Source organism: Phaseolus vulgaris, chromosome 10 (genome assembly GCF_000499845.2).
Source record: "Phaseolus vulgaris cultivar G19833 chromosome 10, P. vulgaris v2.0, whole genome shotgun sequence".
In the NCBI taxonomy this organism is placed as follows: Eukaryota; Viridiplantae; Streptophyta; class Magnoliopsida; order Fabales; family Fabaceae; genus Phaseolus; species Phaseolus vulgaris.
In genome coordinates, this window is record NC_023750.2 from 40,674,530 (window position 1) to 40,692,245 (window position 17,716).

Genomic DNA, 17,716 nt, shown 5'->3' on the forward strand with positions numbered 1-17,716 from the left:
AAGAGAACAACATGATCGAACAAAAAAAATGTTCATATTGTCAAACACCAGGACACAAAAAAAAAACATATGCCAACATTATTGGATTGTGCACTTCTCGTTATTAATTATGTTTCATTTCGCACAAACTATTTAATGTATTATTGAAGAAAATATTAAATGAATGATCATCTTTAATTTATTTTTCTTTTTAGGATCAACATCTACTTATTTAGTATCGTCTTATATTTTTTGTCTTTATCTTGTTTGGATTTTTTTTTATATCTTGTATATTTATCTTATTTTGTTTTGTCTTTATTTTATATCTTATATGTTTTTAGTTATTATTTTTTCTGCCATTGTTTTTTTTATATTTTATTATTGTTGTTTTTATTTTCTATACTTATTTATTTTTGCATCTTTTTCTTCTCATTTTTAAGCATTAAGTGTAACATTTGTATTAGTTTTTTTTTTAGAATTTTGCATGTAGGGTAGACACTTCAATATTATTTGTGTGTTCGTTATTAATTAATACTAATTGACTTTGGTTTTTTTATAATTATGTCCTGTATTTTTTACTTGAAATTAACATGATTACATCATCAATAATAATAAAAATAAATACTAATTTATTTTATAGATTCAACTTTTATGTTGTTGTAGGGTTTAATTTCATATTTTCTTCATTCTTAAAAAAATAATTTTAAACTAAACATTTTTAATTTATTACTTTTTTATTTTTATTTTGTAAAAACTCATTTCTTTATTTATTAATTATATTTATAACTATTTTAAACATTAAAAATACTTATTTCTTAATACATTCAAAATTAAAATTATAAAAAATAATAATTTATTATTTATTTATTTATTTTTGAAATGGTGTTAGATAGGAAAATAAAAAATAAAAGGGTGTTAGATAGGGAAATAAAAACAAAAGGGTGTTAGATAGGAAAATAAAAGCAAAATAGTGCTAGTTAGGGAAATAAAAGTGTAAATGGTGCTAGATAGAAAATTTACCCTACTTTACATAGTTGAATTTAGTGTATTTATCTGATTACTTAATTATTTTATAGATATATATTTGGTTCGGTATAAAATGTATACCTACAACTATTCAAAATAATTTAGGGATAACTAAACCTATTATTTTTTTTATATTAATATATTTAACTAATTAATTTTATAGCTATATATTTAGTTTGAACATAATATATATATATATATATATATATATATATATATATATATATATATTCTAAATGGATTTATTGGGTATAGATTTGAAATTTATTATCTAATGAGCTTTATTATTGATGAATCTAACTGCTAATTGAATTTATATTATCTAAAGGTGTAATATTTATACTTTAAAAGTATTTATTTTAAATAATAAATTTTATTTTGTAAAATATAATGTATAATAAATTTAAAAAAAAGATAAATAGTATTTGTTTTCGAGAAAATAATATATTTTTTACGCGTAGCGGAAAGGGAAAACAAAGAAACTCAACACAAATCGAATCGAATGAACATTGCATGTTGTGTGCGACACTGCTCCTCTCTCTCTCTCTTTCTCTCTGTCTATATATGTGTTGTGTTGTGCTGAGTTGAAACCTTTTAACTCAACTCAACACACCACTTTTAACTCTCTCTCTCTCCTTCATTGTTTTCTGCTAATTTTCTAGGGTTTTGTTTTGTCTTCACTATTCCCCACAAAATTGTGCTCCCCCACCATGGGGGTCTCCTTCAAGGTCTCCAAGACCGGCACTAGGTTTCGCCCCAAGTCAATTCCCCAACCGCACGAAGGCGCATCCGACAATTCCAAGTCCCAGGTAAGATCACCAATGTGCAACCGTAATTCGATTCGATATTTCAAGAAACAATCGGAAATTGAGTTCTGGGCCTCTCAATTAATTCTCAAGTTTGTGTTTTTCTTGTCATTTTCGATATGTATTTTTTTTTAATCTTTTTTGGGTGTTGTTCTAATCTACAAGTAAAATTGAAGAATAGTTCCTCACAATGTGTTGAACTGAGGTTTGAAGAGGCGTTCAACTACATTAAATGTGCCTAACTCAACTGATCTTTTTTGTTCCGAACCAAGAATTCAGAGAAATTTGGGCCGTATGATACCTATGGAAGAAAATAGAGAAAACAGCATTTATTTATTATCTAAGCTTATTGAAGTTTCATCCATTGTTATTTTCCGTTTCACTGAGATTATTACACACAAAAGTAATGAAGAATAGTTGCGCTAGGGAATGTGTGGGGAGGAGGTTAGATGTGAAAATCATTGTCTGCTAACGAAAGTAAAGTCTTTTGTTTTATCGCCACTATACGGTATCTAGAAAAGTAAATAAGCTGCATCAATTGGTTGGATTGGCTGAGGCCACACAAGCATACAGCTAATACGTGTCTGTTCTTATGATTTCCAGCTCCGGAGATGGGATCTAAGGGAGCTAGCTTAATAATATGTGAAATTTGAAAAAAATGAGTTTTCTGGATTTAATTAGTTCAGTAGATTGGTCTATTGTTCTATTCTTTAAAAGAACGTGTAACCCTGTCTTATGTTGCAATTGCATGGCATAGCATCTGTAGTTTGACTAATAAGTTCAGTTAAAAAATTAATGTAAACAACGGAAATTGTTAAATCTTTTGGAATTTAAGTTGCTTTCTTGATTTCCTTAACTATCGTTATTTATACAGAGTGGTCTTGTTGAGGCTGGTGAAAACATTGCTCAAATTCCCCAGTCATCTGCTTCATCTGAAACTCTTTCATTAGCAGGTCAGCCATCAAAGTTTATAGCTCACTTGTGTATAAATCCTGAGTGTGGTGTTTACTTAGTTACTTGTTTTGACAGAGAGGGAAGCTTCTTTCACATTGAACCTGTTTGCAGATGGTTATTCTATTGGAAAACCTTCAGAGGTTTGTTTAAAACAACAATTAATATTTTGCTGTAGTTGAAGGAATAACAAAAATGTGGTAGAATCTTGGAGTTTGACCTTTATATGTATTCTTTTGAAGTTAACTATTTTGTGAATTTTCAGAATGAGGCAGAAAATCATTCAAAATATCAAGATTTTCCAAAGTTGTTACACCCGTATGATAGGTCATCTGAAAGTCTTTTCCTGGTAATCCTCTTGGAACCCTGTAATTTCGTGTTCTTTCAGTTTTAAATTTTAAATTCTAAGGTTCACAATCATTGACTGCGACAATCAGCACTTTCGCCATATGTATAGTAAGCATTTCTAATCATTGAGTGGGACATTCACCACTTTGTACTAATTTAAAATATACATTATTTTATGCTTGTATCAAAATTCCCATGCTAGACTTTAGGAGTCTTGGCTTGATTCAATCAATTTTTAATGACTTCATAATTGAGTTTCACAATTTTGAGTTTAGTGTTACTGGATTTGGTATTTGTTTTCACGCTCTTTACTCAGTTCCTGAAAATTGAAAACATCCTGACCCCAAAAACACTATAATGGGATAGCACAAAGATGACTGATATTTCAAAATTTTCTTATACACAATCTTTACTGTTATGATTATAGAAATAAATTTAAGGAGCTGATTCTATACAATCAGGAATATCTAAATTATATATGTATCATTTTGAACATTTTTATTTATTCCCATACCATATCTTTCTTATTAGAACACTCAAGTAAATTTCAAAAGGCAAAGGTGAGCAGAGAGAAGGCATGTTGGGTTGAGAAGAGAAAGAGAGAAGTGAGGATGTTTGTTTTTGCTGTGGAAATGGGAGGGGATTAGGGTTTACCCTTTTGGGCCTAACCAAGGCTCGATGCCATTTTTACTTTACAAAAGCCCAAAAAAACACTGGAACAGGGACCAAATTGGGTTTTTGTTACTCATCTACCTTACACCCCTATCATGCATTACAAACCTGCTATCTGGGCTTCTGTTCAGCTTCAACAAGAAAAAGACCACCCAATTGAGTCTCTGTAACTGCCTGATACTGCTCCACACTGCAATAGCATTGTAAAATTGTTGTTACGTGCTATTAATTATTCTGATTGGAAATATAAATTGAACCAGACATTTGCTGTTGTTTGAGACCTTTCCTTGTGTAGCTTCACATTCTGTGGCTTATCCAACACATTATGTTTTTTGTAATTTTGTTATAAATTTCAGTTTGTGTGTTTATGTTAAGATTCATGTACTAACATTCCTTTTTTTATATAATACTGTATTTGCAGGCCATTGAGTCAGGTCACTTGCCTGGGGATATTCTTGATGATATACCTGCCAAATATGTTGATGGAGCACTAATATGTGAGGTGAGCCTTTTTATTTTTTAGATGCTTTGCTTTTAAAGTTAACATTTAGATTTCAGTTTACTTTCATATACAAATTTACTAAAGGATGTGAATTTTCTTCTCTGCTGTAGTTTGGTTAATTGGTTCTGTTGTTCATATTGATATCTTGTCTTATACTTCTAGTTATATTAATTGTAGACAATATAGACAACTTCTTATCCGTTCCAATATGCACTTTTTAAATTTTTTCCTCTTCAGTAGTTGCTTCTTAGCATTTTCCATTCGATATTTAATATCAATTTTTAATGATGCACATTTTTTATAAGATTGAGCTTTATATCAATCCTGTCACTCTCCAGGTGCATGATTATCGAAGATGCTCTTCTGAAAAAGGGAGTAGTGAGTCTGCAGAAAGTTCTCCTACTGTTAGCAAAGTATGCCTCAAGATGTCATTAGAAAATATTGTTAAGGACATTCCATCGATTACTGACAAGTCTTGGACATATGGTGATCTGATGGTGAGTATGATCCATCATCATTCTTGAATGACCAATTCCTATAATTTTTTCATTGATCTCACTTAGCTATGTTCACATTGATAATAGGAAGTTGAATCAAAAATACTAAAATCATTACAACCAAAACTTCATCTAGACCCTACTCCAAAGTTAGATCGGCTGTGTGAAAGTTCACTTCCAACAAAGGTATACTGAAGTTATTTTTTCCCCTTTATGAACGTAGTTCAGTATTAGGTGCATCTTAATAATGTTGAATTTAATGTTACAGCTCAATTTGCCAAGAAAGCGATTAAGGAATATGCCAGAGTTTGCTGTTACTTCTACCAATAAAATTCATGGGAAGAAAGTATGCATAGATAGAGTGCAAGAAGGTTCAATTAGCAGGTTTGGTGATTCGGGAAACACTGTATCTAATGCTGTTGTACAGCAGACCCATGAAAATCAATCCATGCAAAATCTTAGTCCGAATGTTGCCATGGCCTTGAGACCTAAGAATTTTATACCTGATTCTTCCATCCCTAACTTTTCAATGATGTCCCATCAATCAAGATATGCAATGGCAGTTGGAAATCCAAGAAATTTGCAGGAGCAGGGACCAGTTCCTTCTATTAATTCATCAGGGGCTTCTCCTTCTGCACAAGATGTCTTGATTTCTTATGCTGATCATGCAAACTCAAGTACTTCTCTTCATGGAAAAAGGGATAATCAAGATGGACAAGCATCGCCTTTAACCAATATTGCAAAAAGAATGAGGCCTACATCTGCTGTTGAATCAATGCAGCATCAGCAAATAGGTTCACATGTTGAATCTCTTCAAGGACCAGATATGAATTGGCAGAATACATTGCAACAACAAGCTTTGGCCAGAGGTATTCCATATGGAAGTAGTAGCATTCAGAAGTTTTCTCAGCAGGTTTTCGAAGGGGGGATGAATCAAGAGATGGGGGCAGTTTCCTTTACTTCTGGTCAGCAGGGCATGAGATTGGTTGCAAAGGAAGAACAGTTTGAAATGGAAAAGGTAGATGGTGCAAAGACAAACCGCAATAAGAGTGAAATGGAAATGGAAACAAACATATTAGATCCACAACAGTTGCGGATTCAGCATCAGTTGTCACAGCATGCATTCATGAGACCTAATTTCCCTCAGGCAGCCTGGAACCTGAGTCAGCATATAGAGAAAGAAACAAAAAAAGATGACCAGCATCAGAAAAGGAAATCAGTTCAGAGCCCTCGGTTGTCGACTGGGGCATTACCTCACTCCCCATTATCTTCAAAATCAGGTGAATTTTCCAATGGTGCAGTAGGACCAAGTTTTGGACCATCTTCAATGGCTGCTGTGCCCGGTACATCACAAAAAGACAAGACATCAATGGTCTCGGTTCCTGCCACTGTTGGAACTCCATCAAATGATTCTACACAAAGACAACAGCAGGCACAACTAGCTGCAAAACGGAGATCTAATTCCCTTCCTAAGACTCCGGCAATGAATGGAGTTGGCTCTCCTGTTAGTGTTGGCACAACCAGTGTCCCACTGAATGCTAATAGTCCCTCAGTTGTGACCTCAGGTTTGGTTGATCAAGGCCTTCAAAATATGCTTGATCGGTTCTCAAAAATTGAAGTTGTGACAATGAGGTATTTTATGAGGAATTTAAAACTGCATCTCGATGTCTTTTATAATCCAATATTTCTGATATTCCACGGATTTATCCTTAAAAATATAATGCAAATATTCTGTGGTGGTGTGGGTTCGATAAATATTTAATCTATTATCGTAGATTTTATTTTCTTTGATAATTTGATTTATTTTAATGGATTAGCCTTTGCCCTTCTTTTGAAACACAGTGGCAATGTCATGTTTTGTGTTCTTACATATATGGTATGGACTTCTTTCAGGCATCAACTTAACTTCAAGAAGAATAGGGTCGAGGATTTTCAAATGAAGAAGCAAAATGCATTTGTAACACAACATATAACACCACATCTTGCCAATTCAACTAGTAACGAGGGAGTGATAGACGATTCAATCTCTTTGTCAAAGTCACTTATAGGTGGGAGTATGAATGCGTGTAAAATGAGAATCATAACATTTTGTGTGCCTGAGCGTGTAGTTCAAGGTTTGTCGCAATTTCTCTAGCTTTTTGGAAATATATATTTCGTCTTCCTTATCTGACATTCCATTTTTATTCAGGAAATCATGTTTCTGTAGTTCCAAGGTTGCGAACTAGGATGATAATATTCGAGAAATCTGATGGTACTGTTGCTCTGTATTACGGGGATGCTGAAGAGGCTGATTACCTAGCTGCAGAGGATTATCTCCTCACATTACCCAATACTGTAAGTTTCACTGTAGATCTTTATATATATATATATACATACATACATGTGTGTGTGTATAAAATCCAACTCCCACATTGACTTGAGATAGGACTTTAATAGAATATACAAGTGGAAGGCAATCTTTACTTTAAAAGTAGTTTTATGAGCTTGAGTTATGTCCAAATTCACATTCTAAGATGATGATAAAGCCTATCCTAGATTCATTAAAAGGGTCACAGTAATATTAATGTGAGGGGGTTTCTACAAGTTTATTGCTCTGATTTATGTGACTTTTGTGGATCAGCATTCTGCGGATTTGCTTGCTCAACAGTTCTGTTCACAGGTAGGTCACTCTATCTTAGACAGATCCTTCTAAAACATATCTTTGCAAGTTTGTTTTTTGAATAGTTTAATCTTCCTATTGTAGATGATACACGAAGGATATGTGAAGGAAGATGACCGGATCCAACTTAAACCAAACCGTGTGAACCTTCCACTGGGCAATCAATCTACGCCTCCTAATAATTCTGTAGTTGAAATGCAACAATACGGAGAATCCGTACCTGGCCAGTCATCTAATGAAGTTGCAAAACCAGCTCCTGGAAATAATGCATCTATAAACCTATCTCAGAATCTTGTAACAAACCCAAGGATGTTGCCACCTGGAAACCCCCAAGCCTTACAGATTTCTCAAGGACTTCTCTCTGGTGTTTCAATGTCTTCAAGACCACAGCAACTGGACTCTCAACAAACTGTACAGCAGCAGCAGCAGCTGCAACAAAATCAACACACACTCATTCAACAGCAGAATCCCCAGTTCCAGAGATCTCCTATGATGCTTGGGACAAATCAGCTTTCACACTTAAATCCAGTTGGACAGAACTCCAACATGCCGTTAGGTAATCACATGCTCAACAAATCTTCGGCTCTCCAGATTCAGATGTTCCAACAACATCAACAGCAGCAGCAGCAGCAGCAGCCACAAATGCAAAGGAAAATGATGATGGGACTTGGACAAGCTATGGGAATGGGTAATTTGAGAAGTAACCTAGTTGGGCTTGCACCCATGGGCAATCCTATGGGTATGGGAGGTGCAAGGGGAGGAATAGGAGGAAGTGGAATCTCAGCACCAATGACATCTATTTCTGGCATGGGAAATACGGGTCAGAATCCTATGAATCTTAGCCAGACTTCAAATATTACTAATTCCATAAGCCAACAATTCAGGTCCGGATCGCTAAATTCCACATCTGCTGAGATTTTATCGAGGCTTAGATTGGTACAGACTCGTGGAAGCATGTTAGGTTCCCCTCAGTCCAACATAGCTGGCATCTCTGGTGCCAGACAAATGCATCCTGGCACTGCCAGTCTTTCAATGTTGGGTAGGGCTAATACAATGCAGCGGCCAATTGGACCTATGGGTCCACCAAAGATGATGGCAGGGATGAATCTTTATATGAATCAGCAGCAGCAGCAACAACAACAACCCCAACAACAGCAGCAACACCAACAGCAGTTACAAATTCAACAACAGTTGCAGCAGCAGCAGCAGCAAGAAACAAGTTCACAATTGCAGGCAGTTGTTTCTCCCCCACAAGTGGGATCTCCATCAATGGGAGTTCCACCATTGAACCAACAAACACAGCAGCAAGCAAGCCCTCAGCAAATCAGTCAACGAACTCCGATGAGTCCCCAAATAAGCTCAGGTGCAATTCATGCCATAAGTGCCGGTAATCCTGAAGCTTGTCCAGCAAGTCCACAGTTGAGTTCTCAGACCCTTGGCTCTGTTAGTAGTATAACAAACTCCCCTATGGATATGCAAGGTGTTAACAAGAGCAACTCTGTCAGTAATGCACAATGAAGTTACAAAGCCTAAAAATGTCCAAATCAGTGCCCCTCCATTTTTGGTTGTTGAAAACTCTGGAACCAAGCAAATAATGTTGAATATTAGTGCATTAAAGTATGCCGGAAATTGATAATTATTTACTTATAAATAAACATAAAGCATGTTGAATAAATATGCTTCTGCTTTGTAACTATAGGGGGATCACATCTATTGTGTCTGTTGTAAATAGTTTCTTGTTCTTTTTTGCACCCATTCATATTTAGGCCAATATTAGCTTCTATTATATACCTATTTTATTTTTATTTTAGGCAAATTCTTCTTACACCCAACTTTTTTTAACCTGCACTTTATGTATACTTTTAAATTTCCAAAAATACCCTTTCCAAAATGAAAATCCAGAATATAAAAGAAAATATATATTTTGGAAAAAGCAAATTGGGAATGAATTATTATTGTTTTTAATAAAAACATATTTAAGGGAAAAATATTATAGAAAGAGTGTTCTTAAATATATTTTTATCCGCATCGACATTTTTAATACAACGTTTATTCATGGCTTTGATGGACAGGTACATCAATAGCAAAGCTTGTGTTCAAACCTAACCTAATCATTGTTTGTTAATAAAAATCTCGAGTTTATATATATTTATTTTTGCAGAAATGTTGATAATTACAATCGAAATGTTGAGGGGAGTGTTTTTATTGACTAAAAAACACAAAGTAAACATAACTTATGTAAATATACACTAAAATTTCCATTTCCAATTATGAAACAAAAAACTGAGCCCTCAGAAGTTTGGTGAAAATCTAGTAAATAATAATGAATTTTGTGTTTTTAATATTGAGAAAGTGTAACCTATTGTATACAAATACTTAGATTTTATAACATTTTAACTCTTTATTTATATCAGTTTTTAACAGGTTTCTGTAAAAAGAACCGAACAAATTGTACACTTTTTGAAAGTTTATAGACAGAGAAGTTACTTGACTTTCCAATCTGAAACCTTTTGACCTAATACTATTTTACTGGAATAATTGAAACCAAATACCATCTTTTATCAATTATACCAAAAACTCTGCAGCCCAATAAAAAAAACAGAACCCTAATTCCCTAAATCACACCCCATAACAATGGAACCCTAATTCCACACCACCCTTACGGCACCTCCGGCACCACCGTCGACGTGCAACCCGCGACCGCCGCAATCGCCGCCCGAACGCACGAACGTACGAACCACCATCACCCCGCGACCTAATCGCTACCACCGCGCGATCCCTTCGCTCCATCGCCACCACCGCCGCACTCGTTCAGAGAAGACGCACCACCTCCGCGCACTCCAAAGAAGACGCAAAGTGAAACCAAAACGAAAACGAAAAGCGAAACCCTAAAGGTCAGTTTATTTCATTTAATTTTCCCCATTCAGAAGGACACCGTTTTGGGTTAAAACGAAAACCCAGTTGAACTCGCCAACTCGGAGCAGACTCGCGAGTTTGAGCGAGTTCACCGAGTTCGCTCAGAATCTGCCGAGTTTACTCAAAAAACCGAGTTTACCACGAGTTAACTTGGTAAGGTATGTGGAAACGTAAACTCAGACGAGTCAACGAGTTGACTCGCGAGTTTGACAATTTATTATAATAAAAATAGTTTTACTTTGTTAACTTGTGCGTGCTTGGAGTGGGATAAGGCTTTTGCCCTTTTGTTTGTTAACTTGTGTGCACTAATAGTAATAAACCTTTTATAATGTTAGAATCCATTGCTACTCACAGGCAATACTAATTCTTTTTAAATTACAGATTTTACTGCCACCCACCGCACCTGTTGGTGTGCTTGCAAGTCCTATTTGAAGTTATTGGTGGGGGAAGATTCAATAGCTGTGACTTCTGTGCACAAGGGCAAAGCCAGCAAGCATGTGGCAGTTGTTGTTTTATGTGAGAAGAAAGAGCATGTATGTGTAAACTTTTGCATGCAGCATGGCAAACAGCAAATATGAGTATGTCAAGTGTTTTGAAGTTGAAGAAGAGGTCATGTTTCCCAATATCATCCTTGTTTGGATAAATGCCTGTAGCCTTCATAAGCCTTATGATCTAAACACTTTGAAGCTGATGAACTCTTGTGCTGTTGAAACTCTTGAAGAGTATGCAGATGTAGTCTTTGCATATGGATTCAGTGATGAGTATACTTTTGTATTGAAGAAGACCTCCAAGTTTTACGAAAGGCGTGCTAGCAAAGTGTTATCCATAATTACTTCTTTTTTCTCCTCTGTCTTTCTACGAAAATGGGGTGAGTTCTTTCCGCACAAGGAACTGCAAAGTCCTCCTTCCTTCCACGGGCGAGTCATACCTTGTGCGTCCACAGAAGCCCTTCAAGAGTATCTTTTGTGGCGGCAGAATATTTGTCATTTGAGTAATCAACATGAGCAATGTCTTTGGCGTCTTGTTGAACGTGGAATGAATGAGAAGGAAGCATGGGATTTCATCAAGGGTTTTGACAAAAGTGACCTAAACAATCTGTTATTTGATGAGTTCAGTGTCAATTACAATAAAGTGGAGCCAATATTCCGACAAGGGTCTTGTGTTCTAAAGACAGTAGTAGAGGATATTGTGAAATATACTGATAATGGTGCTCCAATTAAAAGGAACAGACGGAAGATAATTACTGTGCATTCCAAGAAAATAGCTGGTAAGAGATTTTGGAATGACCATACTGTTCTTTTGAAGGAACTCGGTGGTTTTATTGAAGAGATTAACAATGTGACTCCAGAGTATGTGAGATCCTTTGAGTTTGATAGCAAATTGATGCCATCTACATGGATTGTAGTTCGAATAGATGGATGCCACTTCCACAGATTTTCTGAGGTACATGAATTTGTGAAGCCAAATGATGATAGAGCCCTTAATTTGATGAATTTGTGTGCAGTTTCTGTCTTAGAAAAGTTTTGTGAGGATATAGTCTTTGCCTATGGGGTTAGTGATGAGTACAGTTTTATTGTTAAGAAAAGCAGTAATCTTTACCAAAGGAGAGCTAATAAAATAGTTTCAGCAATTGTGTCTCTCTTCACATCCACTTATGTGATGAGATGGAATGAGTTCTTCCCACAGAGTGAGTTAAAGTACCCTCCTTCCTTTGATGGACGAGCAGTGTGCTATCCATCTACTGAGATTCTAAGGGACTACCTTTCATGGAGACAGGTGGATTGCCACATCAACAATCAATATAACTCTTGTTTCTGGAAGCTAGTTGCATCTGGAAAAAGCAAGAGAGAAGCCCAGAATAATTTAAAGGGTGGTCAGTTGCAAAAGAAAGTTGAAGAGTTGGCTATTGACTACAGTAAATTACCAGCCATGTTCCGACTAGGATCCTCAGTTTATAGGGACCATGACAATGGAAACTCTTTTGAAAGTAAAGGAGAGGTCATTGTGGAACATATTGACATTATTGGACCAACCTTTTGGTTGGAACACCTAAACATCCTTCATGAATAGTTGTATCATTGAGTCTGCAAATTAAATTTGTACTTTATTTATTGTTGCTAGAAATTTTATTGATTTGGTTTCACGTTCCTGGTTTTACATTTATATTTTCTTATTTAATTTGCTTGAAATCAGGAAGTGCTACATAGATTTTATTGTTTATGCCAGTCGTAGATCCCTTTACTCCTTCCCTTCCAAAAAAGAGTTGACTACCTAACTCCATAGAACTCTAACCTGATATTTATATGAATTAAAATAGATAGGTGCAACAATGAATAATTTGCATATATGTTATAGAAAGATATAAACTTCTATTTATCTGCAACAGTAATAATTTTATTCTGAGTTTGCTTGCAATTTTTTGTAAGTAAGTTTTATTCTGAGTTTAACATATATTTTCAACCACTGTTATTGACCAATTTAGCCACTTCATTTCTATGTGTACTTGTCTGATGTCAATTCTCTCAGTGATGGGTCTTTTAAGTTGACATGCCCCCATAAAGAGACCTGGTTTGAAGAAAAAGAATGCAACATTGTAAAATAAAAAATGATTCAAGTTATCCATATGAACTTTATTCCTTCAAAATAATGGCAAAAAACTAATGAGAATTTCAGGTGATGATGTTTTGATAGTAATTGCTTTCTGTTTATAACATTTCCCTTGATAGGATTTTGCAATTCAGAAAATTGTTGGAGAAACTTAATTTGGAGTTAAAAATTATGAGGAACAACATGGATAATTTAGTCTTCTTTAATAGTAGTGTAATTAAGTGTGTGTAATAAGTGATTGTAATGGATACCATTTTTTCAAATGGTGGATCCAAACTGTTTTAGTATTTTTCAAATTGCGTTATCCGAAAGTCATCTAAATAAAGTACATAATTTTGAGATTTTGTTTTATTGCAAATTATATGTTTTGAAAGAAAAATAATATTGCACTCTTGATAATACAATCCATGGTTATTATATTTGTAGAAATTTCAGATTATACTATCTCGGAAAAATACACTCTTAAATCACTTTAAATTGTAAAATCTAGAAATCTATTTATTAAATTTTGGATAGGTTAATTCATAAGCTATTTTCTAAGCACCTATTTTAGAAAGTGATTTATGACTCTTGCTTGAAGTAGTTAGTCTTGAAGCTAATGAGACCATTCTTAATTGAACCATCAAGAAGTATGCAAAAACTATTATAGATAACATAATCATAACTTTGTTTTTTCAAATTACTTATTATGGAATGTAAACTTTTGTATGAAATATAATTTAATGTTTGATTATTTTATTTTATTGATCTACAATGAGTAATGAGTTTTGAACTAAATATCGAACGAAGCCTATATATTGCCAAATATTGATATTACAAGTGATATTTTTACAACGAGGTAAATAATTTTGTATTATTATTTTTATTCAAAATGTGAGGATATTTTATTATATATATACACGTGTTCTAATGTATTTGTTTTTGGTACGCCAGATAATTTATTTTAAGAATCACTCTTTCTTTTAATTTTCAGAAATTAAAATTAATATGATTTTTTTCAAATAACATGTATTAAATTTAATAAAAAAATGCATATAGTAAAAAAAAAATATAAACATGGGATATACATATTTTTCTAATTTCTTTTGATGTCACCTTTTAGTTAGACAATTTTATCCTTTTAATAAATAAAATAATTTTTTATTTAATAAAATAAATAATTAAACATCCTCTTTGTCCTCTAAAATAACTACTACATATATTCCTTACTACCACCTTACAAAATTATACCTAGTTTAAATTGTATCATTTTAATATAAGTATTAGGAAATTATATATATATATATATATATATATATATATATAATTACGGTTAGAGTAACCCATTATTATGGATTCATTGAAAACTTTTCTTATTTTTACATTCACATTTCAACTATATAAATTATTATTTCATTGTAATACTGAAGTGAAAGGAAGGAAAGAAGAGGTCAGGATGGAAAATTGACAATAAGAGGGAAACACCACAAAATCTTGTAATCTTGGAAAATTGGCAATAAGAGGGAAACACCACAATAAGAGGACAGACAAAATTTGTTCTATTTTCCAATAAAAAAAAACAGAACATTTGAATGGCACAACATATGAAATCATGCCCTCATAATTTTTCTTTAATTCATGCATTCCCTCTGTCTCTAAAATCATGTAAGAATTTGCAGTCGTCCCCAAAATAGCACCTTCCACGGGAAAAATGTCTACACACCTGATTTAGCTTATATCTTTCTCTGTTGGAGGCCATTAATGGGTTATAGCTTTCTCTGTTGGAGGCCATGAATGGGTGATAACTTTCTCTGTTGGAGGCCACGAATGGGTGATGGTGGGCATTTGCCAAAGGCTTCCTATAATGAGTTGTCTTCTCGGCCATACGGTTGCAATTCACAATACTAGGTAGGTTTTCTCTGAAATGGGGGTCTGCATAATTATAGTTTGCACCAAGTTCAGCTCCCCTCACACCACCAATTATAGCTTGCTGATTAGGCATACTATGAACAGCAAATGATGTTCTTCCTAAAGTTGCTGCTGGATTATTTAAAATAGAGGACCTTTCGTTCATTATATTGACAGATAAACCTGAATTTCGAGATGGAAATTCGGGTTTTCCTGGATTAATGACTACATTTGTTGCTTGAGGTTGACATTGGTTCCTTGCTTCCTTTTTGTAGACCCTGAACATATAACGTAGAAAGTACATGAAATTATTTTGTAATCATTAGTTAGTACTATTAACAGTGGCAGTGTAGAAGACAAGATACTTTAAATCTGAAATCAAGTACCTATTTTCCTTATTAATTTTCCTCTTCTCCTTTTCTTGAATCCTTGATTCTCTATCTGCCCTAGCAAGATATCCCCTTGAGTGTTTTTCCATCAATATTTTCTGCCTCTTTGCTTCATCTTCCCATTTCTAATATTAGGGACACAGAACATATTAATCATTTAAGGAATCTGTGTCAAAGTGGAATAGCTCTCTTTGAAATCAGAAAGAGAAATGCTAGCAAACGAGAGAAACCTGTCTCATAGTCTTCAGCCTGTAAAGGTTTCGACCCTTAATCAGTAGGGGGTAAAGGGGAGGGAGAGGCTTTTCTCCTTTACTCCAGAGCACTTCAATCTGTTTATGAACAGGATGAGTACAAAGCATATTGTTACTGGAAAATCAAAATAATGATTCAAAGATAACCTACAAGCTAGCAGCTTAAACTATACTGCTGCTAGCCAAGGAGAGATAATATGCGTCATGATTGGTATATAAAAATATGTTCCAAGAAAATTCTGTAGTTCGGTAAACAAGTGACTGGTACCCTTGTGTAAGAGAAGCACACTTTGCCCTATTGTCAGTATCCATCAAAGAGAACTATCTAAATTTATTCTCACCGTAAATGTATGCTGTTGTTTAGCAGCACCATAGCTTTCTTTCACTATGCGGCCTGCAACAATCCTTGTGCCACAAGGTGGACCACTAGCACTCCTGGATGCGATGTTGAACCTAGGAAACCAAATCTGATAAGGAAACTAGAAGATGGCTGTAATTTAGAATTGAACTTCACCAATATCATTAATCTCTCCTTTGGAAGTCAGTCCTCGCTGGACAATATATCCAATGGCATATATGTTAGTAAGCAGTAAGCATAACAATGCTGTGCTAGTCAATCTTTATGCATATATGTATGCCTTCAAAAAAGTTTCAGTGCATAAAATATAGCATGTGAGGTCTTTGCCATTTACCATGCATTGAGATAGAAAAATGTTATAAAAAAACAGCTTACATTTCATAGACATTTTGCTCAAACAAAACAACATCACCAGTGCATGCATCACCTGCACAAGCCAAACTATTTTCAGGTTCTGAAGCATATGGATGATAAAGAAAATAGGCCAACCGAGTTTGAGCCAACATAAACTAAAAGATGATGATCACAAATCTATAGGATGTAGCTAACTGCAGAAACTGTTAAACAGATACAGAAATCAGAAAAGTAAATAATACAAACAAGAAATATGTATAACAACTTTAATAATGGGAATACACGCGAATGCTTAATACCAGATTTCAAAAACAGGGTACTTAATTAAAATTTTGACTTGGAAACAATGTTTTGAAAAAACTAAAGAGCTCCAAATATTCTTGTGGTTCGAATTATCACATTATTTCTTTCAAACTTATGAGGAACACAACGAATCAGTTTACATATTATGTTGATCCGAACAAGTAATCTCATAACTTGTAGAAATGCTGCATTTAAGCAACATATTTAAAAAAACACAAGTAATCTCATAACTTTTAGAAATGCTGTATTTAAGCAACATATTTAAAAAACACACAAGAACCCACCTTTACAATTCAACACAAAGCTAGAAGGCGGATACCTTTGCTCCCCTCCATTTAAAATCCTGAAAATCCCAAAGCATTAGAGAAACCATGCAACTTTAAAAAAAAAGAAAAACTGCTAGTTGCAGTGTTGCACAGAAAATAGTATTTACTCAAAGTGCTCCTTTATGCGTTGTATAAGCGTGTCCTTATTTCCAGTTAGCCTAAGACCATTCTTCCTCAAATACAACTTGCATTCATCCACTTTCAATTTCTTCAACAATCCCTCTGCCAACCAAAAAAAATGACACGTTCAATAGAAAAACTTAAACACAGCCAAAAACACGCATCATGTTCAGTTCTATTTCCACTTCTAAATAAGAACACAAAGGGTTTAAAAGAAAGACTTGAAAAAAGAGTAGCTAACGATAGTTAACCTCTTCATAGTAAAACCCAAAAAAAAAAAAAATGAGGATTAACCTTCGAATAACTTTTGAACTTTTCCAAAACTCTCTCCATCATTTACAGATGCAGTGACCTCCAACACTTCCTCACCTTGACCCTTCTCCTCGATAAAGCTGTATACCAAAATTACAACCAAATAAGGCTTAAAAGTTTGATTTTAAACAATGGGGCGGAATCGGTTCACGATTTTACCGCGCTTTTGCCTTGTGCTTAAGTGAGAGGTTTGAGAACTTGCTATGTGTTTCTTCGAGCGCGTCGTAATCGGGGTCTTCTCCCGAATCATCACAGTCGGAATCCGGGTCGGATCCTTCGGATTCGGTGGTGCTATCGAGCAGTTCCATAGGAGAATCTTTGGTCGCCATAGGTGAATGAAAGTGTAGAGTGTTTCAGCAATATAAAGAGGGAGTTGCAGAGGAACTTGACCGTTGCAAAAACAGGGTTTTTCAGGTGAATGAGATTCAAAAATAAATAAAATAAATAAATATT

The 17,716-nt window shown here is 34.4% G+C and overlaps 3 protein-coding genes across 3 annotated transcripts; 2 read left to right on the forward strand and 1 right to left on the reverse strand.

The window, feature by feature from the left end:
- Nucleotides 1-1,472: 1,472 nt before the first annotated feature.
- Nucleotides 1,473-9,183, forward strand: LOC137819680 (protein PHYTOCHROME-DEPENDENT LATE-FLOWERING). The gene is made up of 12 exons (XM_068623597.1): nucleotides 1,473-1,814; nucleotides 2,686-2,764; nucleotides 2,841-2,905; nucleotides 3,028-3,111; nucleotides 4,204-4,284; nucleotides 4,623-4,781; nucleotides 4,869-4,967; nucleotides 5,050-6,413; nucleotides 6,675-6,895; nucleotides 6,970-7,115; nucleotides 7,402-7,440; nucleotides 7,525-9,183. Exons 1-12 carry the CDS (start codon nucleotides 1,716-1,718, stop codon nucleotides 8,956-8,958), a joined length of 3,870 nt encoding a protein of 1,289 aa, XP_068479698.1. The 5' UTR covers nucleotides 1,473-1,715; the 3' UTR covers nucleotides 8,959-9,183.
- A 689-nt stretch (nucleotides 9,184-9,872) lies between these two features.
- On the forward strand, nucleotides 9,873-12,499 carry LOC137819681 (tRNA(His) guanylyltransferase 1-like). The gene is made up of 2 exons (XM_068623598.1): nucleotides 9,873-10,334; nucleotides 10,738-12,499. Exon 2 carries the CDS (start codon nucleotides 10,915-10,917, stop codon nucleotides 12,424-12,426), a length of 1,512 nt encoding a protein of 503 aa, XP_068479699.1. The 5' UTR covers nucleotides 9,873-10,334; nucleotides 10,738-10,914; the 3' UTR covers nucleotides 12,427-12,499.
- Nucleotides 12,500-14,406: 1,907 nt separating this feature from the next.
- Nucleotides 14,407-17,635, reverse strand: LOC137818864 (zinc finger CCCH domain-containing protein 62-like). Its single transcript, XM_068622497.1, has 9 exons — nucleotides 17,423-17,635; nucleotides 17,246-17,343; nucleotides 16,939-17,053; nucleotides 16,790-16,848; nucleotides 16,224-16,275; nucleotides 15,832-15,943; nucleotides 15,470-15,568; nucleotides 15,237-15,364; nucleotides 14,407-15,128 (listed from the first exon to the last, which is right to left on the reverse strand). The coding sequence occupies exons 1-9, from the start codon at nucleotides 17,590-17,592 to the stop codon at nucleotides 14,579-14,581; spliced, it is 1,383 nt and encodes a 460-aa protein (XP_068478598.1). The 5' UTR covers nucleotides 17,593-17,635; the 3' UTR covers nucleotides 14,407-14,578.
- Between the last annotated feature and the right edge of the window lie 81 nt (nucleotides 17,636-17,716).